At 43.9% G+C, this 26480-nt stretch overlaps 1 protein-coding gene across 2 annotated transcripts in view; it reads left to right on the top strand.

The window, feature by feature from the left end:
* LOC115123477 (homeobox-containing protein 1-like) overlaps positions 1-11412 on the top strand; it is a 35456-nt gene extending 24044 nt beyond the window's left edge. For both annotated transcript variants that reach the window (XM_029652829.2, XM_029652827.2), the window contains exon 9: positions 1064-11412. In XM_029652829.2, the coding sequence (XP_029508689.1) occupies positions 1064-1198 (135 nt within the window). In that variant the 3' untranslated portion in view covers positions 1199-11412. The remainder of the gene's footprint in view (positions 1-1063) is intronic.
* The last annotated feature ends 15068 nt before the right edge of the window (positions 11413-26480 follow it).

Below are 26480 nucleotides of genomic sequence, written 5' to 3'. Positions count from 1 at the left end.
TAAAAAAAATCGTCTGTCCTCTGGTTTTTAAACGACCTCTGGAAATTTCTGGAAGCGGAACTGTAGTCGGGAGCTAAATGGGGTTTCCATGGCCAAGTACCCACGATGCATAGCGTCAGCTGGCGTGGCGTAAAACTCGCCACCATTGGACTCTGGAGCAGTGGAAAAGCTTCCAACTTTGTGGCAACAGTTTGGGTTTGACCCTTTCCGGTATAATAACGCTCCCGTGTACAAAGCGAGGTCCATTCAGAAATGGTGTGTCAATCGGTGTGGAAGAACTTGACCTCAACTCCATCTAACATCTTTGGGATCAATTGGAACGCAGACTGTGAGCCAGGCCTAATCGCCCAACATCAGTGCCATACCTCACTAATGCTCTCGTGGCTGAATGGAAGCAAGTCCCCTCAGCAATGTTTCAATATCTAGTGGAAAGCCTTCCCAGAAGAGTGGAGGCTGTTATAGCAGCAATGTTCCAACATCTAGTGGAAAGCCTTCCCAGAAGAGTGGAGGCTGTTATAGCAGCAATGTTCCAACATCTAGTGGAAAGCCTTCCCAGAAGAGTGGAGGCTGTTATAGCAGCAATGTTCCAACATCTAGTGGAAAGCCTTCCCAGAAGAGTGGAGGCTGTCATAGCTGCAAAGGGTGGGATCAACTCCATATTAATGCCCATGATTTTTCTAATGAGATTTTCGAAGAGCAGGTGTCCACATACTTTTGGTCATGTAGTGTACATATAACATATTGGTTGATAATACCACGTCAATCTCTGGCGTAAAGAAAATTGGACAAATTTTGACTTTGCTCGGGGTGGCAAAATTGCTCGGACTGGGGCTGCTAAGGGAGTCGAGTAACGTACATGTAAAATAACATTGTGAGCCTGCGGTCGGGTTTTGGGGGCCACAGTTCTTGTGTGAGTCAGACCAGAAGCCAGTGGGAGCGCTATGAAAACCAGCAGGAGGGGGGGGATGAAGAAACCAGTCCCTCTCAGACCTCCTAACTAAAATTAGATTATATATAAATGTGTTACTTTCTATGTTTCTCTCTCTTCCCCCCTTTCTTCCAGGACGATGGTACTGACCACCAGGATCCCATCTCTCTGGCTGTGGAGATGGCTGCAGTCAACCATACCATCCTGGCTCTGTCCCGGACCGGAGGGGTGCCCAGCAACATCAAGACAGAGGTCCCGGACGATGACTGAAGAGGTGGTTACTACTGGACAGTGACTGGGAGGAATGAGTGGAGAGGGAAGGGTAATAGCCAAGAGAGGATAGGGTGTGTGTGTTTGTGGTTCAAGGAATGTGAAGATGACCAAATGAAGCTATCAAACTCCAGCCACCCTCCTTCCCCTTGTTCTCAGCCCTTCCACGGGCCCAGTGAACTGTACCCCTCCTTCCCCTTGTTCTCAGCTCCTCCACGGTCCCAGTGAACTGTACCCCTCCTTCCTCTTGTTCTCAGCCCCTCCACGGTCCCAGTGAACTGTACCCCTCCTTCCTCTTGTTCTCAGCCCCTCCACGGTCCCAGTGAACTGTACCCTCCTTCCCCTTGTTCTCAGCCCCTCCACGGTCCCAGTGAACTGTACCCCTCCTTCCTCTTGTTCTCAGCCCCTCCACGGTCCCAGTGAACTGTACCCTCCTTCCCCTTGTTCTCAGCCCCTCCACGGTCCCAGTGAACTGTACCCCTCCTTCCTCTTGTTCTCAGCCCCTCCACGGTCCCAGTGAACTGTACCCTCCTTCCCCTTGTTCTCAGCCCCTCCACGGTCCCAGTGAACTGTACCCTCCTTCACCTTGTTCTCAGCTCCTCCACGGGCCCAGTGAACTGTACCCCTCCTTCCCCTTGTTCTCAGCTCCTCCACAGTCCCAGTGAACTGTACCCTCCTTCCCCTTGTTCTCAGCCCCTCCACGGTCCCAGTGAACTGTACCCTCCTTCCCCTTGTTCTCAGCCCCTCCACGGTCCCAGTGAACTGTACCCCTCCTTTCCCTTGTTCTCAGCCCCTCCACAGTCCCAGTGAACTGTACCCTCCTTCCCCTTGTTCTCAGCCCCTCCACGGTCCCAGTGAACTGTACCCTCCTTCCCCTTGTTCTCAGCCCCTCCACAGTCCCAGTGAACTGTACCCTGTCTTGTCCTCATCGGAGTCAAACAGTTGATTGGTGGATAATAAATGGCTGTTTTTCTCTGGACCTCCACCCCGATATGGTGACACTGCCCCTGGGGCCCTGGTCAAACCGTCTTCCCACTCCTCCTCTCTGAGCTCAGACCCACATACCTCAATCCTGCTGTACTGTATATATGGTATCTGTTCTCATCAGAGACATAGAATAGAAGTCTGTTCTAGAATAGAAGTCTGTTCTAGAATAGAAGTCTGTTCTAGAATAGAAGTCTGTTCTAGAATAGAAGTCTGTTCTAGAATAGAAGTCTGTTCTAGAATAGAAGTCTGTTCTAGAATAGAAGTCTGTTATAGAATAGAAGTCTGTTATAGAATAGAAGTCTGTTCTAGAATAGAAGTCTGTTCTAGAATAGAAGTCTGTTCTAGAATAGAAGTCTGTTCTAGAATAGAAGTCTGTTCTAGAATAGAAGTCTGTTCTAGAATAGAAGTGTTACCATTTCTATGGTTCTCATACTGACTCATCGTGTGCTGCCCTGAACCCATTTCCTTGTGCAATGCATTGGTAGCGCATCAGTGGCCTCTTACTAACACTGCTGGAAGAGAGGGAGGGATGTAGTTCATCACCCTGCCAAAGAACAGTCAGTTGACTACTCATCTGTGGATTGGACTGTTCTGATTGGACTAGACTATTTCCGACTGTTCAATGTATCCTGCAGTCTACAGCTTTCATTCCTACTGGAATCTTAACGTTTGGTTGGTAAAACATTGACATTATGACTTGTCCCATGTTCGTTGTGCTCTTTCTAAATGGAATGGCCACCAGAAATACAGAAGTCCATTTCCTGCAGCGGACGGTTAAGTGCATGTGTCAGAAAGTGATCTGAAAGCCAGCAGTACCCCCCCCCCACCTCCCAAGGCCAAATGAGAGACACAGCTAACTTCTGATCAGTTTAGCCTTGTAGGCCAGTGGATATTAAAGGGACAATCTGTGATTTGGTCAATTTATTTTCTGACTTAAATAATGATATACACCCATTGATTTTTTTTTTTGTTGACATAATATAATTTCAAACGGACCTGAGAGCAGTGTTACATAGATGGTGAATCTAATATTTTTTTAAGGGTTACATTTGATCAAAAGTACATTAACTAACGGCGGGTGAGTTTCCTGGAAGTTTGTCTTTTCGTCCTTTGGACGGCAACGTGTGAATGATGACGTCGACAGACGGTACAAAGCTTTGGGGTAACTCGACCTCATCGAAGGACGTAACATATCATATGAAATGGATGAGCACCACTTCCTAAACTACTGATCAGGCCCTACACCCAAACAAGGGCACTGCGTTCATCCACCTCTGGCCTGCTCGCCTCCCTACCACTGAGGAAGTACAGTTCCCGCGCAGCCCAGTCAAAACTGTTCGCTGCTCTGGCCCCCCAATGGTGGAACAAACTCCCTCACGACGCCAGGACAGCGGAGTCAATCACCACCTTCCGGAGACACCTGAAACCCCACCTCTTTCAGGAATACCTAGGATAGGATAAAGTAATCCTTCTCACCCCCCCCCCCCCCCCCCTTAAAAGATTTAGATGCACTATTGTAAAGTGGCTGTTCCACTGGATGTCTTAAGGTGAACGCACCAATTTGTAAGTCGCTCTGGATAAGAGCGTCTGCTAAATGACTTAAATGTAATGTAAATGTACTGTCTGGAGGGAAATAATAATTTCCCCCCTCAGGGGGCCGCACTGGAAGTAGATTTCCTCGCTGTCAAAATTCGCAAAAAGATAGTCCTCTAACCATCGTTTCTGGAATTTGTGATACTCCCTGACTGTCCAGCTTTAAGTTCAGTGATTTAATAGTGAGCTGGACACAGTCAAGGAACTGTGTAAATGTAGGTCTATTAGCGTTTGTATGTGACAGCCCTGCTTTAAGGGGGGAGTGGATATCAGCAGACACTCTGCCCCCCGTGGACTGAGACCCCCCTGGTAGACGGTGTATATACAGTTCTTTCAGATCCATTCATTTGTCCACATTTTGTTACATTGGACTTATTCTAAAATGGATGAAATTGTTTTTATTCCCCTCATCAATCTACACACAATATCCTGTAATGACAAAGCAAAAAATATATTTTTATTAACGTTTTGTTTGCAAATGTATTACAAATAAACTCGCATTTACGTAAGTATTCAGACCCTTTACTCAGTACTTTGATGAAGCACCTTTGGTAGCGATCACAGCCTCTAGACTTCTTGGGTATGACGCTACAAGCTTGGCACACCTGTATTTGGGAACTTTCTTCCATTCTTCTCTGCAGATCCTCTCAAGACATTCAGAGACTTGTCCCGAAGCCACTCCTGCATTGTCTTGGCTGTGTGCTTAGGGTTGTTGCTGCTGCCACCATCATGCTTCACCGTAGGGACGGTGCCAGGTTTCCTCCAGACGTGACACTTGGCATTCAGGCTGAAGACTTCAATCTTGGTTTCATCAGACCAGAGAATCTTGTTTCTCATGGTCTGAGAGTCTTTAGGTTCCTTTTGGAAAACTCCAGCTGGACTGTCAGGTGCCTTTTACTGAGGAGTGGCTTCCGTCTGGCCACTCTACCATAAAGGCCTGATTTGGTGGGGTGCTGCAGAGATGGTTGTCCTTCTGGAAGGTTCTCCCATCTCCACAGAGGAACTCTGGAGCTCTGTCAGAGTGACCATCGGGTTCTTTGTCACCTCCCTGATCAAGGCCCTTCTTCCCCGATTGCTCAGTTTGGCCGGCGGCCAGCGCTAAGAAGGGTCTTGGTGGTTCCAAAACTTCTTCCATTTAAGAATGATGGAGGCCACTATGTTCATGGAGACCTTCAATGCTGCAGAAATATTTCAGTACCTTCCCCAGATCTGTGCCTCGACACAATCCTGTCTCTGAGCTCTACGGACAATTCCTTCGACCTCATGGCTTGCTTTTGCTCTGACATGCACTGTCAACTGTGTGACCTTATATAGACAGGTGTGTGCCTTTCCAAATCATGTCCAATCAATTGAATTTACCACAGGTGGACTCCAATCAAGTTGTAGAAACATCTCAAAGATGATCAATGGAAACAAGATGAGGTCAATTTCGAGTCTCGTAGCAAAGGGTCTGAATACTTATGTAAATAAGGTATGTCTAAACCTGTTGTGATGTCATTATGGGGTTTTGTGATGTCATAATGGGATTTTGTGATGTCATTATGGGGTTTTGTAAGGAGAGAACTATTTAATCCATTTCAGAATAAGGCTGTAATGTAACAAAATGAGGGAAAAGTCAAGGGGTCTGAATACTTTCTGAATGCAAAGTATCTATTGGGCAGAGAAGCACGGTGTGTTAGTCTTTCCATGAAAATGTATGGCTATAGTTTAGACTCCGACATTGACAGGAAATAAGTATTGATAACATGTAAAAATCTCTTTAAAAGTCTCTTTAAAAGTTGTTCAAAGCTCAAGTCATGTCCAAGTTCCTATTGTCCTCAACTCTGCTCTCTTTCAAACTACACTGTATATACAAATACTTGAATACTTTCAGAAGGCACTGTAGACATAACGTCTCCGTACTTACTCTGTGATGTACAGGGCCTTCAGAAAGCACTGTAGACACAACGTCTCCGTACTTAATCTGTGATGTACAGGACCTTCAGAAAGCACTGTAGACACAACGTCTCCGTATACTACTTACTCTGTGATGTACAGGGCCTTCAGAAAGCACTGTAGACACAACGTCTCCGTATACTACTTACTCTGTGATGTACAGGGCCTTCAGAAAGCACTGTAGACACAACGTCTCCGTACTTACTCTGTGATGTACAGGACCTTCAGAAAGCACTGTAGACACAACGTCTCCGTACTTACTCTGTGATGTACAGGGCCTTCAGAAAGCACTGTAGACACAACGTCTCCGTACTTACTCTGTGATGTACAGGGCCTTCAGAAAGCACTGTAGACACAACGTCTCCGTACTTACTCTGTGATGTACAGGGCCTTCAGAAAGCACTGTAGACACAACGTCTCCGTACTTACTCTGTGATGTACAGGGCCTTCAGAAGGCACTGTAGACACAACGTCTTCGTATACTACTTACTCTGTGATGTACAGGACCTTCAGAAAGCACTGTAGACACAACGTCTCCGTATACTACTTACTCTGTGATGTACAGGGCCTTCAGAAAGCACTGTAGACACAACGTCTCCGTACTTACTCTGTGATGTACAGGGCCTTCAGAAAGCACTGTAGACACAACGTCTCCGTACTTACTCTGTGATGTACAGGGCCTTCAGAAAGTTTTCTGATCTCTTGACTTATTCCACATTTTGTTAAGTTACAGCCTTATTCAAAAAAATGTATGAAATATCTTATTTTTTTCCCATCCAATAACGACAAAGTGAAAACATGTTTTTATGAATGTTTGCACATTTGATTGAAAATTAAATACTGAAATATCTAATTTACATAAGTATTCACACCCCTTTAGTCAATACTTTGTAGAAGCTCCTTTGGAAGTGATTTCAGCTGTATATTTTTTATTTTACCTTTATTTAACATGGCAAGTCAGTTAAGAACAAATTCTTATTTTCAATGACGGCCTAGGACCAGGGGCGGAACGACATATTTGTACCTCAGCTCGGGGATTACAGCTGTGACTTCTGGGTAAGTCGCTAAGAGATTTCCACACCTGGATTGTGCAATATGGGCACATTATTATATTCAAAATTCTTCACGCTCTGTCAAGTTGGTTGTTGATCAGTGCTAAAACAGCCATGTTCAGGTCTTGCCATAGATTTTCAAATCAGATTCAAGTCAAAACTGTTACTCGGGCCACTCGGGAACATTCGCTGTCTTCTTGACAAGCAACTCTAGTTTAGATTTGGCCTTGTGTTTTGTTATTGTCCTGCTGAAAGGTGAATTATTCTCCCAGTGTCTGTTGGAAAGCAGACAGAACCAGGTTTTCCTTTAGGATTTTTGCCTGAGACATTTTTTGTTTTATCCTGAAAAACTCCCCAGTGTTCAACGATTACAAGGATACCCATAACATGATGTAGACACTACTATACTTGAAAATATGGAGTGTGATACTCGGTAATGTGTTGGATTTGCCCCAAATCCAACACTTTGTATTCAGGACAAAAAGTGACTTGCTTTGCCACATTTTTTTTTGAAGTATTACTTTAGTGCCTTGTTGCAAACAGGATAGGATGTATGTTTAGGAATATTTTTATTCTGTACAGGCTTCCTCCTTTTCACTCTTTTCAATTAGGTTAGTATTGGAGTAACTACGTTGTTGATTCATCCTCAGTTTCCTCCTATCACAGCCATTCAACTAACAGTTTTAAAGTAGCCAGTGGCGTCATGGTGAAATCACTGAGCGATGTCCTTCCTCTCCGGCAACTGAGTTGGGAAGGAAGCCTGTATCTTTGTAGTGACTGGGTGTATTGATACACCATCCAAAGTGTAATTCATAATTTCACCATGCTCAAAGAGATATTCAATGTCTGCTTTTATTAATTTGACCAATCTACCAACGGTTGCCCTTCTTTGCGAGTCACTTGAAAACCTCCCTGGTCTTTGTGGGTTGAAATTCACTGCTCGACTGAGGGACCTTACAGATCATTTGTACGTGTTGGGGTACAGAGATGACAGACATCAAACGTCATATTTACAGAGTGAGTCCATGCAGCTGATGTGACTTAAGCACATTTTTACTCCTGAACTTTAGGCTTGCCGTACCAAAGGAGTTGAAAACTTGACATTTCATTTATTTATTTATTAATTTGTACAAATTTCGAAAAAACACAATTCCACTTTGACATTATGGGGTATTGTGTGTAGGCTAGTGACACAACATATCAATTTAATCCATTTTAAAATCAAAGGCTAGTGACAAATCTCTAATTAATTTTGGGCTATAACAATAAAAAGGTGGAAAAAAGTCAAGGGGTGTGAACACTTTTATGAAGGTACTGCATTTGCTTTTTAAAAGACAGTTTGACCCTTCACACACTTCTGAGTCTAGCGGAGTGGAGCTAAGCATTCTTGTTGGAACCATGCTGGACAGGACAATGTCAAAGGGAAATATCTCATCTAGTGTAGTGTGTATTTATCGGACTGGTATTATTTCATTCTGCTTCTTCAGAGGATCTCGTCTTGCCCTAACCCTGCGCTGGGTTCACTGTTCTCCACTAAAGAAACAGGTTCAAGAAGAGAGAAAAAAAAAGGCAAATGTATTTATATTATTTCTCTTTTTTTTATATTCTTAGTACAATTACTGTATGTTGGGAAATTACGCTTTTATTGTGAAATCAATCAAATTTCAAATGTATTTATATAGCCCTTCTTACATCAGCTGATATCTCAAAGTGCTGTACAGAAACCCAGCCTAAATGCCCAAACAGCAAGCAATGCAGGTGTAGAAGCACAGTGGCTAGGAGAAACCTAGAGAGGAACCAGGCTCTGAGGGGTGGCCAGTGCTTTTCTGGCTGTGCCGGGTGGAGATTATAACAGAACATGGCCAAGATGTTCAAATTTAACCAGCAGGGTCAAATAATAATAATCACACTGGTTGTCCAGGGTGACACAGGTCAGCACTTCAGGAGTAAATGTCAGTTGGCTTTTCATAGCCGATCATTAAGAGTATCTCTACCACTCCTGCTGTCTCTAGAGAGTTGAAAACAGCAGTTCTGGGACAGGTAGAACGTCCGGTGAACAGGTCAGGGTTCCATAGCCGCAGGCAGATCAGTTGAAACTGGAGCAGCAGCACGGCCAGGTGGACTGGGGACAGCAAGAAGTCATCATGCCAGGTAGTCCTGAGGCATGGTCCTAGGGCTCAGGTCTGGAGCAGCAGCACGGCCAGGTGGACTGGGGACAGCAAGAAGTCATCATGCCAGGTAGTCCTGAGGCATGGTCCTAGGGCTCAGGTCCTCCGAGAGAGAGAGAATTGGAGAGAGCATGGAGGGTCCTTACCATAGCACAGCTTTTGATGATCCTTGGTTGGGGTCTGAGCAGATTATTTGTTACGATTGCAAACGTAATAAAATGGTGGTCCGATAGTCCAGGATTATGAGGAAAAACATTAAGATCCACAACATTTATTCCACGGGACAAAACTCGGTCCAGAGTATGACTGTGACAGTGAGTGGGTCCAGAGACATGTTGGACAAAACCCACTGAGTTGATGATGGCTCCGAAAGCCTTTTGGAGTGAGTCTGAACTTTCCCATGTGAATATTAAAGTTACCAAAAATGTGAATATTATCTGCCATGACTACAAGGTCTGATAGGAACTCAGTGAGGAATGCTGTATATGGCCCAGGAGGCCTGTTTAACAGTAGATATAAAAAGTGATTAAGTTGGCCGCATAGATTTCATAACTAGAAGCTCAAAAGACAAAAACACCGGGGGGGGGGGGGTTTGTAAGTTGAAATTTGCTATCGTAAATGTTAGCAACACCTCCGCCTTTGCGGGATGCATGGGGGATCAATGCTTATTATTTTGTTTTCATTTTGTTTAAGTCGTTTTTCTTATTCCACTGTTGTGTGTATCCCCTTATGAAGACCAATCTCACACATGGAGACGACAAGATACTGTATTGTGTAATAGCAAAGCAGTCCTCTATTGCAGGTGAACTGTCCTTTTTATTAAGGCTACTCTCCTGTAGTAGAACCTCCCAACCTGAAGGCGGTGCTGTGGTGGTACAGGTCCTGGATGCTAGAATGTTCCGGCTTTCAAGTTAATGGGGATTCAATTTCAGGTCAAGGCCAAATAGGTATCCTGTACAAAATGTAAATTAGAATAAAAATGGTTGTCCAATCACACAACTCATAATAGTAAGTCGGACACGTGAAAGTAACCTCTGCTTCCTCTCCTTGTCCTCCCATGTGTTTAGCCAAGTGCAAGGGGGTCAGAGGCGGACTGGCAATAGAGCGATTCAGGCCAATGCCAGATGGGCTAGTCCGTCTTTAGCCCAGGTGGCCTGGCTAAATTGGGGTACATCGTAGAATAATCATAATGGGTGCTAAAGCAAAAATATTTACCTGTGTGGGAGCTTCAAGGAATTAATGGGCCAGTGTGTTAAATGCCAGGGCTGAATGCTGGTCCCAGTCCGCCCCTGAAGGGGGGGTGTTTGTCAGAGTCCAGGTTCAGACTTATATCTACAGTTCCCGCCATGTCTCCTGTCACCAGTAAATAGAATCAACTACATTTAAATTAAAACGGTTAATATAGCTCTCTGAAATGACAAGTCCAAGACTGAATGCCGTTTTTTTCAGTCGTTCTCCAATAGTCTTCTGAATTACTGTTTTGGCCGTTAAAGAATTTTGTGCCTTTTTTGTTTCTGTATTTTTTGGGGGGACCGACTGTTCTGTAATTAAAATGTAGTGTATGAAGTTTTTTCTACTGTTTGTTGGAATTTGTGTGTACACAGTTGAAGTCAGAAGTTTACATACACCTGAGCCAAATACATTTAAGCTCAGTTTTTCACAATTCCTGAAATGTAATCCTAGTCAAAGTTCCCTGTTTTAAGTCAGTTAGGATCACCACTTTATTTTAAGAATGTGACATGTCAGAATAATAGTAGAGAGAATGATTGATTATTATTTCAGCTTTTATTTATTTCATCACATTCCCACTGGGTCAGAAGTTTACATACACTCAATTAGTATTTGGTAGTATTGCCTTTAAGTTGTTTAACTTGGGTCAAATGTTTTGGGTAGCCTTCCACAAGCTTCCCACAATAACTTGGAAGAATTTTGTCTCATTCCTCCTGACAGAGCTGGTGTAACTGAGTCAGGTTTGTAGGCCTCCTGACAGAGCTGGTGTAACTGAGTCAGGTTTGTAGGCCTCCTGACAGAGCTGGTGTAACTGAGTCAGGTTTGTAGGCCTCCTGACAGAGCTGGTGTAACTGAGTCAGGTTTGTAGGCCTCCTGACAGAGCTGGTGTAACTGAATCAGGTTTGTAGGCCTCCTGGCAGAGCTGGTGTAACTGAGTCAGGTTTGTAAGCCTCGTTGCTGTCAGAAGCTTCTAAAGACACAACATTTTCTGGAATATTCCAAGCTGTTTAAAGGCACCGTCAACCTCTGACCCACTGGAATTGTGATACAGTGAAATAATCTGTAAACAACTGTTGGAAAAATTACTTGTCATGCACAAAGTAGATGTCCTAACTATAGTTAACAAGAAATTTGTGGAGTGGAGTGGTTGAAAAACGAGTTTTAATGACTCCAACCTAAATGTATGTAAACTACCGACTTCAACTGTATGTACACACACACACACAATAATAAAATTATATCAATGCGATGCCTGCGACTATTTTTTTCCCCCAAAGCTATTAAAAAAAGGGCCGTCAGGGTAGCCAAGTGGTTAGAGTGGAGGGGCGTCAGGGCAGTGGTTAGAGTGGAGGGGCGGCAGGGTAGCCTAGTTGTTAGAGTGGAGGGGCGGCAGGGTAGCCTAGTGGTTAGAGCGTTGGACTAGTAACCGAAAGGTTGCAAGTTCGAATCCCTGAGCTGACAAGGTAAAAATCTGTCGTTTTGCCCCTGAACAGGCAGTTAACCCAATGTTCCTCGGCCATCATTGAAAATAAGAATTTGTTCTTAACCGACTTGCCTAGTTAAATAAAGGTAAAATAAATAAATATCTTTAAACAACATTAAATTCAACTAATAATCATGGTTCAAAGATTTTTACAGGTTAAGAAAGCAAAAATAAGGTGATTTTATTCGCCTTTAACTCTTTATACAAAAATGCCAAGTCCCCAAAAAACTATAGATATTAAGTTAATGATACCATCGAACTCCCCACCACCATCACTATGTCCCTTGGTGCCTGTCTCCTGCTGCTGGTCTTGGTCCATGCCCGGCTTGGTCTAGGGTCAGGTTCACAAGGTAAGTAGGTGGTGTAAGCCTTCCAGCTCACAAGCAACGACTCGTACAAGGCTTCATTATTTACTAACTAACTAAATAAGCCTTTCGCAAGTCATCTGTGTACAAGCCTGATCGGCCCATCAAAGTTAAGATAAAATTGTGTTCACATGCAGAAGTTTTTCAAAATATTTATTTTTTATAAAAAATATTTACGTTTTTTATTTAACTAGGCAAGTCCGTTAACAAATTCTTATTTACAACGACGGCCTACCAAAAGGCAAACAGAGCCTCCTGCGGGGACGGGGGGCCTTGGATATAAAATGTAATATAAATATAGGACACAACACAACATAGCAAGCCAGAAACTCATGGCACAGCATTGTAGCTGCAGTGTTGAACTGGTAATTAAAGAGCTTAGCCAAGTACTTATTGTCAGTATCAACCACATAAACTTTAAGGGACATGGGCAGCTGTGAGGAGGGTTTATTCTCCAGGTCTTTAACCGTTTTCCAGAACTTCATGAGGTTAGACCCACACAGAGAGAGAACTGCTTCTTAAAGTAACTAACTTTGGCCTTCCGGATAGCCTGAGTGCACTGATTTATCATTGGCCTGAATGATAGCCAGTCAGCCAGACAGAGTATGTGTGTGCCGAGCCTTTCGCCAAATGCAATTCTTGAGGTGGAGTAACTCTGCAAGATCCCGGTCGAACCAGGGGCTGAACCTGTTTTTAATTCTCCTTTTCTTTATGGGGGCGTTTGTTAACAATACCTCTGAAACTATCAAAGAAGGTCCAAGTGTCTTCGACAGAGGGGATCAAGCTGATTCTATACCATTTTACAGAGGCCAGTTCATGAAGGAAGGCTTGCTCATTAAAGTGTTCTAGCAAGTGTCGCTGAACAAGAGAATGACATTGCTTTTGATTGATTCATTTTTTCCATTTTGTCTATGCACTCCTTCAGATTGATCCTGTGATTAACCTCCCCCCTCTATTCCAAGGTGTTGGATATTGGATATATTGTAAATTGTCAATAGACAAGAACAGCTCAAAGACAGAACTACATACATTTTTTTTTAAAGGCACACATAGCCTACATATCAATGCATACACACAAACTATCTAGGTCAAATAGGGGAGAGGCGTTGTGCCGTGAGGTGTTGCTATATCTGCTTTTTGAAACCAGGTTTGCTGTTTATTTGAACAATATGAGATGGAAGGAAGTTCCATGCAATAAGGGCTCTATATAATACTGTACGCTGTCTTGAATTTTTTTTAATTTAGTAACGTTTTCAGCTACAGCTTTGTTGGCCAATATGATAATGAGAGAGCGGGGCTACCTAACTTAGCAGAGAAGGTGGTGATGGGGAGGAAGAGATGAAGCGAGAGGGATAACTGGGCTTAAAATCTGTTTTTACCAGCAGGTGGCGTTTTGCTGAAATTTTTTTGGTTAACAAAAATGTAATGGCTTATTTGCTAAGTGTGGATCATTTGATCGAATAGAAGTTTCATAATGATTAGGTTATGAGTGTACTTAATATAAGTAGGACACGTGACATCCCGGCGATTTTGGGAATAAACACTTTATAGCGGAGTTGTGACTGGTCGTCACTAGTTACCACAGCCACAAAGTCATAAACCCCGCCTATTTCTACAATTTCTCTTAAAATGTGATTTTAAACCTAACCTTAACCACACTGCTAATCCTATGTCTAACCCTAACTTTAAATTAAGACCAAAAGTCAAATGTTTGTTATCATGATTTTTAAAAAGGAAATAGACTATTTTTACTTTGTTACCGATGTTCATATGTGTATCTGCCCTCTCATTGGCTAGAATGGTTCCACCTGACCTTGGCTCTTCCCGACTGCCTTTCATGTTTGAAGACATGTGTTTAAATTGTTAGTGGCCGCTACAGTATCTGGTCAATATAACAGAACATCAGTGGGGGTTACCTGTGTGATAATTACAGTGGGTGGAGATACCAACCTAACCCTTAGCATGTTACCAAACCTGAACCCTTTTAGCTAACCCTTCACCTAAACCTGAACCCTTTAACCTAACTCCTAACTTAACCCTTCACCTAACCTGAACCCTGTAACCTAACTCCTAAACTTAACCCTAACCCTTCACCTAACCTGAACCCTGTAACCTAACTCCTAACTTAACCCTAACCCTTCACCTAACCTGAACCCTGTAACCTAACTCCTAATTTAACCCTTCACCTAACTCCTAACTTAACCCTTCACCTAACCTGAACCCTGTAACCTAACTCCTAAACTTAACCCTTCACCTAACTTCTAAACTTAACCCTAACCCTTCACCTAACTCCCAAACTTAACCCTTTAACCTAACTCCTAAACTTAACCCTAACCCTTTAACCTAACCTGAACCCTTTAACCTAACTCCTAAACTTAACCCTAACCCTTTAACCTAGCTCCTAAACTTAACCCTAACCCTTTAACCTAACTCCTAAACTTAACCCTTCACCGTAACCTAACTCCTAACTTAACCCTTCACCTAAACCTAACCCTGTAACCTAACACCTAACTTAACCCTTCACCTAACCCTGTAACCTAACTCCTAAACTTAACCCTTCACCTAAAGCTAACCCTGTAACCTAACACCTAACTTAACCCTTCACCTAACCCTGTAACCTAACTCCTAAACTTAACCCTTCACCTAAACCTAACCCTTTAACCTAACTCCTAAACTTAACCCTAACACCTAGCCAGCTAGATGGAATTCATATAAAACGTATTGTATTTCGTAACATATTAAATCAATACAAAACGTAACATATCATACTAAACTAAACAAAAATATAAACGCAACATGTTAAGTGTTTGTCCCATGTTTAATGAGCGGAAATAAAATATCCCAGAAATGTTCCATACGCACATAAAGCTAATTTCTTTTAAATTTGCTGCACACATTTGTTTACATCCCTGTTAGTGAGCATTTCTCCTTTGCCAAGATAATCCAATCCACCTGGCAGGTGTGGCATATCAAGAAGCTGATTAAACAGCATGATCTTTACACAGGTGCACCTTGTGCTGGGGACAATAAAAGGCCACTCTAAAATGAGCAGTTTTGTCACACAACACAATGCCACACATGTCTCAAGTTGAGGGAGAGTGCAATTAGCAACAGAATTCAAGGCACACTTAACCAGCATGGCTACCATGGCATTCTGCAGCGATACGCCATACCATCTGGTTTGTGCTTAGTCCCCTATAATTTGTTTTTCAACAGGACAATGATCCAAAACACACCTCCAGGCTGTGTAAGGGCTATTTCACCAAGAAGGAGAGTGATGGAGTGCTGCATCAGATGACCTGGTTTCAACCCAATTGAGATGGTTTGGGATGAGTTGGACCGCAGATTGAAGGAAAAACATCCAACAAGTGCTCAGCATATGTGGGAACTCCTTCAAGACTGTTGGAAAAGCATTGCAGGTGAAGCTGGTTGAGAGAATGCCAAGAGTGTGCAAAGCTGTCATCAAGGCAAAGGATGGCCACTTTGAAGAATCTCAAATATAAAATATATTTTGATTTGTTTAACACTTTTTTGGTTACTACATGATTCCATGTGTTATTTTATAGTTTTGTGATGTCTTCACTATTATTCTACAATGTAGAAAATGGTAAAAAAAAAAAATTAAATAAAAACTTGAATGAGCAGGTGTGTCCAAACTTTCTCATCAGTAAGGTACAGTAGTCATGGGGACAGTGTTCTCATCAGTAAGGTACCGTAGTCATGGGGACAGTGTCCTCATCAGTAAGGTACAGTTGTCCAGGGGACAGTGTCCTCATCAGTAAGGTACCGTAGTCCAGGGAAGCTCTCCAACCTTTCCTTGTTACTGTCCATGCCCTGATTATTGTCATTACCCCCTCGTTCCTCTGGGTGGCAGTATATACCAACTACTTTGACAAGGTTATCTACACGACATGGACACATCTCATTTTAAAATCATGGGCATTATTATGGAGTTGGTCCCCCCCTTTGCTGCTATAACAGCCACAACTCGTCTAGGAAGGCTATCCATTAGATGAACTAGGAACATTCCTGTGGGAACTTGCTTCCATTCAGCCACAACAGCATTAGTGAGGTCGGGCACTGATGTTGGGCGATTAGGCCTGGCCTGCAGGTCTTGCTCAGAATCGTCTAGAATTACATTGTATGCTGTAGCATTAAGATTTCCCTTCATTGGAACTAAGAGGCCCGAACCATGAAAAACAGCCCCAGATCATTGTTCCTCCTCCGCCAAACCCAGTTGGCACTATGCATTGGGGCACGTAGTGTTCTCCTGGCATCCGCCAAACCCAGTTGGCACTATGCATTGGGGCACGTAGTGTTCTCCTGGCATCCGCCAAACCCAGTTGGCACTATGCATTGGGGCACGTAGCGTTCTCCTGGCATCCGCCAAACCCAGTTGGCACTATGCATTGGGGCACCTAGTGTTCTCCTGGCATCCACCAAACCCAGTTGGCACTATGCATTGGGGCACGTAGCGTTCTCCTGGCATCCGCCAAACCCAGTTGGCACTATGCTTTGGGGCACGTAGTGTTCTCCTGGCATCCGCCAAACCCAGTTGGCACTATGCATTGGGGCACGTAGTGTTCTCCTGGCATCCGCCAAACCCAGTTGGCACTATGCATTGGGGCACGTAGTGTTCTCCTGGCATCCGCCAAACCCAGTTGGCACTATGCTTTGGGGCACGTAGCGTTCTCCTGGCATCCGCCAAACCCAGTTGGCATTATGCATTGGGGCACGTAGTGTTCTCCTGGCATCCGCCAAACCCAGTTGGCACTATGCATTGGGGCACGTAGTGTTCTCCTGGCATCCGCCAAACCCAGTTGGCACTATGCATTGGGGCACCTAGTGTTCTCCTGGCATCCACCAAACCCAGTTGGCACTATGCTTTGGGGCACCTAGTGTTCTCCTGGCATCCACCAAACCCAGTTGGCACTATGCTTTGGGGCACCTAGTGTTCTCCTGGCATCCACCAAACCCAGTTGGCACTATGCATTGGGGCACGTAGTGTTCTCCTGGCATCCGCCAAACCCAGTTGGCACTATGCATTGGGGCACCTAGTGTTCTCCTGGCATCCGCCAAACCCAGTTGGCACGATGCTTTGGGGCACCTAGTGTTCTCCTGGCATCCACCAAACCCAGTTGGCACTATGCTTTGGGGCACGTAGTGTTCTCCTGGCATCCACCAAACCCAGTTGGCACTATGCTTTGGGGCACGTAGCGTTCTCCTGGCATCCGCCAAACCCAGTTGGCATTATGCATTGGGGCACCTAGTGTTCTCCTGGCATCCGCCAAACCCAGTTGGCACTATGCATTGGGGCACGTAGCGTTCTCCTGGCATCCGCCAAACCCATTTGGCACTATGCTTTGGGACACGTAGTGTTCTCCTGGCATCCGCCAAACCCAGTTGGCACTATGCATTGGGGCACGTAGTGTTCTCCTGGCATCCGCCAAACCCAGTTGGCACGATGCATTGGGGCACGTAGTGTTCTCCTGGCATCCGCCAAACCCAGTTGGCACTATGCATTGGGGCACGTAGTGTTCTCCTGGCATCCGCCAAACCCAGTTGGCACTATGCTTTGGGGCACGTAGCGTTCTCCTGGCATCCGCAAACCCAGTTGGCACTATGCTTTGGGGCACGTAGCGTTCTCCTGGCATCCGCCAAACCCAGTTGGCACGATGCATTGGGGCACCTAGTGTTCTCCTGGCATCCGCCAAACCCAGTTGGCACTATGCTTTGGGGCACATAGCGTTCTCATGGCATCCGCCAAACCCAGATTCGTCCGTCGGACTGCCAGATGGGGAAGCGTGATTCATCACTCCAGAGAACGCGTTTCCACTGCCCCAGAGTCCAATGGTGGTGAGCTTTACACCACTCCAGCCGACGCTTGGCATTGCGCATGGTGATCTTAGGCTTGTGTGCGGCTGCTCCGCAATGGAAACCCATTTCATGAAGCTCATGACGAAAATGTATTGTGCTGACATTGTTTCAGAGTCAGTTTGGAACTCGGTAGTGAGTGTTGCAACCGAGGACAGACAATTTTTTACGACAGGTATATCATAATAAGGTAAGGTATATTAAGGAATATTACGACAGGTATATCATAATATTTTTCAGGTAGGGGTAGACAGATTACAGTGCCTTGCAAATGTATTTTGTTGCATTACAACCTGTAATTTAAATTGTGTTTTTTATTTGAATTTCATGTGATGGACTTACACAAAATTGTCCAAATTGGTGAAGTGAAATGAAAAATATAACAGAAAAACTGTATTCACCCCCTTTGCTATGAAGCCTCTAAATAAGATCTGGTGCCACCAATTACCTTCAGAAGTCACATTATTAGTTAATTAAAGTCCACCTGTGTGCAATCTATGTGTCACATGATCTCAGTGTATATACACACCTGTTCTGAAAGGCCCCAGAGTCTGCAACACCACTAAGCAAGGGGCAACACTCAGCAAGCAGCACCATGAAGACCAAGGAGCTCTCCAAACAGGTCAGGGACAAAGTTGTGGAGAAGTACAGATCAGCGTTGGGTTATAAAAAAATATCAGAAACTTTGAAACTTTCCTGGCACCACTCTCCCAGGGCCCTCACCTCCTCCCTGTAGGCTGTCTCGTCATTGTTGGTAATCACGCTTACTACTGTTGTGCTGTCTGCAAACTTGATGATTGAGTTGGAGACGTACCTGACCTGTGTTGAGGATCAGCGAAGTGGAGGTGTTGTTTCCTACCTTCACCACATGGGGTGCGGCCCGTAAGGAAGTCCAGGACCCAGTTGCACAGGGCGGGGTTCAGTCCCAGAGCCCCGAGGTTAGTGATGAGCTTTTGAGTGTACTATAGTGTTGAATGCTGAGCTATAGTCAATGAACAGCATTCTTCATAGGTATTCCTCTTGTCCAGATGGGATAGGGCAGTGTGCAGTGCGATGGCGATCGCAAGGGGCTTTGTATCTATTGGGGCGGTAAGCAAATGAAGTGGGTCTAGGGTGATAGTTAAGATAGAGGTGATATGATCCTTGACTAGTCTCTCAAAGCACTTCATGATGACAGAAGTGAGTGCTACGGACCGATAGTCATTTAGTTCAGTTACCTTTACTTTCTCGGGTATATGAACAATGTTGGACATCTTGAAGCATGTGGGGACAGCAGACTGGAATAGGGAGAGATTGAATATGTCCGTAAACACTCCAGTCAGTTGGATATTAGAGAAGCTTTCATTAAAGAACCCTCCCCACCCGACTTCAATTAATTCGATAGATAGCTCGGAATCCACGATACGACAGAGGTTGAAAAGCCATAACACATACGTTTTCTCAACAGCAGGTTATGGTCAATAATTTCAAAGGCTGCACTGAAATCTAACATCTCAGCTCCCACAATCTTTTTATAATCAATTTGTGTCAGTGCAGTACATGTTGAGGATCCTTTTCGGTAAGCCTGCTAAAAGTCTGTTCTTAATTTGTTTACAGAAAAATAGCATTATATTTGGTAAAACAGATTGCTGAGAGCTGGCAGCAAGCTGATTGGTCTGCTGTTAGAACCAGTGAAGGCCACTTTACCACTCTTGGGTAGCAGAATGACATTGGCTTCCCTCCAGGCCTGAGAACAAAGACTTTCCTCTATGCTCAGATTAAAAATGACAGATAGGAGTGACTATAGAGTCAGCTACCATCCTCAGTAGCTTTCCATCTAAGTTGTCAATGCCAGGAGGTTTGTCTGTGTTGATCGATAACAATCATTTTTCCACCTCTCCCACATTAACTTCACAAAATTAAAACTTGCAATGCTTTTCTTTCATTGTTCGTTGTTTTATGCATGAGTACGGTGGCTCACTGTTCATTGGTGGCATTTCCTGCCTAATTTTGCCCACTTTGCCAATTAAGTAATCATTAAAATAATTAGCAACCTCAAATGGTTTTGTGATGAATAAGCCATCTGATTCAATGAGAGATGGAGTTGAATTAGTAATTTATTTATTTTTTAATTTAGAGTTCTACATTTTTTTGTCCCATCATGTCTTTCAACCATACAGTTTTTCAATTCCTCATCAATCCACATAGTATATCTGTAGGACTTCTAGAGACATAGTATATCTGTAGGACTTCTAGAGACATAGTATATCTGTAGGACTTATAGAGACATAGTATATCTGATCAATCCACGGTGCCTTAACAGTTCTAACAGTCAGTTTCTTTACAGATGAATGTTTATCAATAATTGGAAGAAGCAATTTCATAAATTCATCAAGTGCAGTGTCTGGATGCTCCTCATTAATCACATCGGACCAACAAATATTTGTATAAGTCACAGCCAAATCTTTTTCTTATCCATTATTTTAGGCATATCTTTTGGAACTTTGTCTTTCCTGTATATAGCCACTATACTGTGATCACTGCATCCAATGGGTACGGATACAGCTTTAGAACAAAGTTCTGCAGTATTAGTAAACATGTGATCAATACATGTGGATGATCTTGTTCCTGTAGTGTTTGTAAACACCCTGGTAGGTTGATTAATAACCAGAACCAGATTACAGACGCTGGTTACAGTGAGAAGCTTCCTCTTGAGTGGACAGCTTGATTAAAACCAGTCAATATTCAGGTCCCCAAGAAAGTAGACCTCTCTGTTTACATCACATACACTATCAAGCATTTCACACATATTATTTAGATACTGACTGTTAGCACTTGGTAGCCTATAGCAACACCCCCAAAAGAAAAGGCTTTAGATGAGGCAGGTGAACCTGCAATCACAACACATCACTAACACTTGACATTAGATCTTCTCTAAGCATTACAGGGAATATGGCTCTGAATATATACAGCAATTCCTCCCCCATAAGCATTAGGGATATGGCTCTGAATATATACAGCAATTCCTCCCCCATAAGCATTAGGGATATGGCTCTGAATATATACAGCAATTCCTCCCCCATAAGCATTAGGGATATGGCTCTGAATATATACAGCAATTCCTCCCCCATAAGCATTTCTGTCTCTTCTATAGATGTTATATACTTGTATTACTACTGATGTATCATCAAATGAATTATCTGAGTCTCATAAATGGCTAAAATATGAATGTTATCAAGTTATTGATTTCATGAACCCGAATGTCTAAGGCTACATTAATATGGGCTATTTTCCTGGTGAGCCTCAAACGTTCAGGAGGTCAATCACCCTCTCCTTTGATGTCATAGTACAGCGTCAGTTTGTAAGTATATCATAATACATACATAGGATATGGGACGGCAGGTAGCCTAGTAGTTAGAGCATTGGGCCAGTAACCAAAAGGTTGCTAGATCGAATCCTCCGAGCTGACAAGGTAAAAACCTGTTGTTCTGCCCCCTGAACAAGGCATTTAACCCACTGTTCCCCGGTAGGCCGTCATTGTAAGTAAGACATTTGTCTACTTGAATAGATGACGCAGTAACAATGCTGTGTGTAGAAGAGGGAATTGGGATATCAGACTGCTTCCAAACAGACCGGTCAGCTGTGAAGCCCCAACAACAAATGACCGTCTGGTTAGAGATTGTTGTGGAGAGAGACAGACAGAGGGAGAGAAAAACAGGGAGAGGGATAGAGACAGAGTGAGAGAAAGAGAGGGATAGAGAGACCGAGAGGAGGGAGAGATGGAGAGGGGGAGAAAGAGAGCGAGGGAGAGAGACTGAGAAGGGGAGAAACAGAGCGAGGAGAAGAAACGGAGAGAGAACGAGGCAGAGAGAGAAAGTGAAAGCCAGAGACAGGGGGGGAGAAAGAGAGCCCAGCGAAAGAGATCAGCTCAGAGACCACTCCAACTGTCTGACCAATCTGTGCATTTCAAGAGCAGCTGAAGCAACCAAGGCCACATGGCCACTCTGTGGGTGACAGATTTGTAATGGGGACAGTTGACATGCGAGTGGGATGCGGGCGGGTATCAAAAGTGACACAGCTGGTGCTTCCTTGTAATCACCTCCCTCCCGTCATGATGTGAACCCAACTGGTCCTTCCTTGTAATCACCTCCCTCCCGTCATGATGTGAACCCAACTGGTCCTTCCTTGTAATCACCTCCCTCCCGTCATGATGTGAACCCAACTGGTCCTTCCTTGTAATCACCTCCCTCCCGTCATGATGTGAACCCAACTGGTCCTTCCTTGTAATCACCTCCCTCCCTTCATGATGTGAACCCAACCGGTCCTTCCTTGTAATCACCTCCCTCCCGTCATGATGTGAACCCAACCGGTCCTTCCTTGTAATCACCTCCCTCCCGTCATGATGTGAACCCAACCGGTCCTTCCTTGTAATCACCTCCCTCCCGTCATGATGTTAACCCAACCGGACCTTCCTTGTAATCACCTCCCTCCCGTCATGATGTGAACCCAACCGGTCCTTCCTTGTAATCACCTCCCTCCCGTCATGATGTGAACCCAACTGGTCCTTCCTTGTAATCACCTCCCTCCCGTCATGATGTGAACCCAACTGGTGCTTCCTGGTAAATCACCTCCCTCCCGTCATGATGTGAACCCAACTGGTCCTTCCCGGCCATCGCCACAGTTGCTACCTCAGTATCCAGCAGCGCCAGCCTGATCCCATGCCCGGATCGATCTCCGCTTCCCGGGTCTTGACGGCCTGGGAGTGATGCAGATTCCACCGGTCTCTGGAAAACATGGGAATAACGTGGGAATAACGTTGGAATAACGTGGGATAACATTGGAATAACGTGGGAATAACATTGGAATAACATTGGAATAACGTTGGAATAACATTGGAATAACGTGGGAATAACATGGGAATAACGTGGGAATAACATTGGAATAACGTGGGAATAACATGGGAATAACGTGGGAATAACATGGGAATAACGTGGGAATAACATGGGAATAACGTGGGAATAACGTGGGAATAACATTGGAATAACGTGGGAATAACATTGGAATAACGTGGGAATAACATGGGAATAACGTGGGAATAACATTGGAATAACGTGGGAATAACATTGGAATAACGTGGGAATAACGTTGGAAGTTGGAATAACGTGGGAATAACGTTGGAATAACGTGGGAATAACGTTGGAATAACGTTGGAATAACATTGGAATAACGTGGGAATAACATTGGAATAACGTGGGAATAACATTGGAATAACGTGGGAATAACATTGGAATAACATTGGAATAACGTGGGAATAACGTTGGAATAACATGGGAATAACGTGGGAATAACGTTGGAATAACATGGGAATAACGTTGGAATAACGTGGGAATAACGTGGGAATAACGTTGGAATAACGTTGGAATAACGTGGGAATAACGTGGGAATAACGTTGGAATAACGTGGGAATAACGTGGGAATAACGTTGGAATAACGTGGGAATAACGTGGGAATAACGTGGGAATAACATTGGAATAACGTGGGAATAACGTGGGAATAACGTGGGAATAACGTGGGAATAACATTGGAATAACGTGGGAATAACATTGGAATAACGTGGGAATAACGTGGGAATAACGTGGGAATAACGTGGGAATAACATTGGGATAACATTGGGATAACATGGGGATAACGTGGGAATAATCTCGCGAGCTAAAGCTTGAAATATGAAATATCCTTATTCATGTCATCATACTGAGGGAAATCTACTGAGTGAGAGGGGAATGATCATACTAGAACTGAGGGAAATCTACTGAGTGAGAGGGGAATGATCATACTAGAACTGAGGGAAATCTACTGAGTGAGAGGGGAATGATCATACTAGAACTGAGGGAAATCTACTGAGTGAGAGGGGAATGATCATACTAGAACTGAGGGAAATCTACTGAGTGAGAGGGGAATGATCATACTAGAACTGAGGGAAATCTACTGAGTGAGAGGGGAATGATCATACTAGAACTGAGGGAAATCTACTGAGTGAGAGGGGAATGATCATACTAGAACTGAGGAAATCTACTGAGTGAGAGGGGAATGATCATACTAGAACTGAGGGAAATCTACTGAGTGAGAGGGGAATGATCATACTAGAACTGAGGGAAATCTACTGAGTGAGAGGGGAATGATCATACTAGAACTGAGGGAAATCTACTGAGTGAGAGGGGAATGATCATACTAGAACTGAGGGAAATCTACTGAGTGAGAGGGGAATGATCATACTAGAACTGAGGGAAATCTACTGAGTGAGAGGGGAATGATCATACTAGAACTGAGGGAAATCTACTGAGTGAGAGGGGAATGATCATACTAGAACTGAGGGAAATCTACTGAGTGAGAGGGGAATGATCATACTAGAACTGAGGGAAATCTACTGAGTGAGAGGGGAATGATCATACTAGAACTGAGGGAAATCTACTGAGTGAGAGGGGAATGATCATACTAGAACTGAGGGAAATCTACTGAGTGAGAGGGGAATGATCATACTAGAACTGAGGGAAATCTACTGAGTGAGAGGGGAATGATCATACTAGAACTGAGGGAAATCTACTGAGTGAGAGGGAGAGAATGATCATACTAGAACTGAGGGAAATCTACTGAGTGAGAGGGGAATGATCATACTAGAACTGAGGGAAATCTACTGAGTGAGAGGGGAATGATCATACTAGAACTGAGGGAAATCTACTGAGTGAGAGGGGAATGATCATGCTAGAACTGAGGGAAATCTACTGAGTGAGAGGGGAATGATCATGCTAGAACTGAGGGAAATCTACTGAGTGAGAGGGGAATGATCATACTAGAACTGAGGGAAATCTACTGAGTGAGAGGGGAATGATCATACTAGAACTGAGGGAAATCTACTGAGTGAGAGGGAATGATCATACTAGAACTGAGGGAAATCTACTGAGTGAGAGGGGAATGATCATACTAGAACTGAGGGAAATCTACTGAGTGAGAGGGGAATGATCATACTAGAACTGAGGGAAATCTACTGAGTGAGAGGGGAATGATCATACTAGAACTGAGGGAAATCTACTGAGTGAGAGGGAATGATCATACTAGAACTGAGGGAAATCTACTGAGTGAGAGGGAATGATCATACTAGAACTGAGGGAAATCTACTGAGTGAGAGGGGAATGATCATACTAGAACTGAGGGAAATCTACTGAGTGAGAGGGGAATGATCATACTAGAACTGAGGGAAATCTACTGAGTGAGAGGGGAATGATCATACTAGAACTGAGGGAAATCTACTGAGTGAGAGGGGAATGATCATACTAGAACTGAGGGAAATCTACTGAGTGAGAGGGAATGATCATACTAGAACTGAGGGAAATCTACTGAGTGAGAGGGAATGATCATACTAGAACTGAGGGAAATCTACTGAGTGAGAGGGGAATGATCATACTAGAACTGAGGAAATCTACTGAGTGAGAGGGGAATGATCATACTAGAACTGAGGGAAATCTACTGAGTGAGAGGGGAATGATCATACTAGAACTGAGGGAAATCTACTGAGTGAGAGGGAATGATCATACTAGAACTGAGGGAAATCTACTGAGTGAGAGGGAATGATCATACTAGAACTGAGGGAAATCTACTGAGTGAGAGGGGAATGATCATACTAGAACTGAGGGAAATCTACTGAGTGAGAGGGAATGATCATACTAGAACTGAGGGAAATCTACTGAGTGAGAGGGAATGATCATACTAGAACTGAGGGAAATCTACTGAGTGAGAGGGAATGATCATACTAGAACTGAGGGAAATCTACTGAGTGAGAGGGGAATGATCATACTAGAACTGAGGGAAATCTACTGAGTGAGAGGGGAATGATCATACTAGAACTGAGGGAAATCTACTGAGTGAGAGGGGAATGATCATACTAGAACTGAGGGAAATCTACTGAGTGAGAGGGGAATGATCATACTAGAACTGAGGGAAATCTACTGAGTGAGAGGGGAATGATCATACTAGAACTGAGGAAATCTACTGAGTGAGAGGGGAATGATCATACTAGAACTGAGGGAAATCTACTGAGTGAGAGGGGAATGATCATACTAGAACTGAGGGAAATCTACTGAGTGAGAGGGAATGATCATACTAGAACTGAGGGAAATCTACTGAGTGAGAGGGGAATGATCATACTAGAACTGAGGGAAATCTACTGAGTGAGAGGGGAATGATCATACTAGAACTGAGGGAAATCTACTGAGTGAGAGGGGAATGATCATACTAGAACTGAGGGAAATCTACTGAGTGAGAGGGGAATGATCATACTAGAACTGAGGGAAATCTACTGAGTGAGAGGGGAATGATCATACTAGAACTGAGGGAAATCTACTGAGTGAGAGGGGAATGATCATACTAGAACTGAGGGAAATCTACTGAGTGAGAGGGGAATGATCATACTAGAACTGAGGGAAATCTACTGAGTGAGAGGGGAATGATCATACTAGAACTGAGGAAATCTACTGAGTGAGAGGGGAATGATCATACTAGAACTGAGGAAATCTACTGAGTGAGAGGGAATGATCATACTAGAACTGAGGGAAATCTACTGAG

Source organism: Oncorhynchus nerka, linkage group LG24 (assembly GCF_034236695.1).
Source record: "Oncorhynchus nerka isolate Pitt River linkage group LG24, Oner_Uvic_2.0, whole genome shotgun sequence".
NCBI lineage: Eukaryota > Metazoa > Chordata > Actinopteri > Salmoniformes > Salmonidae > Oncorhynchus > Oncorhynchus nerka.
Note: the sequence above shows the minus strand (reverse complement) of the source record. Positions and strands in the feature narration are given on the sequence as shown.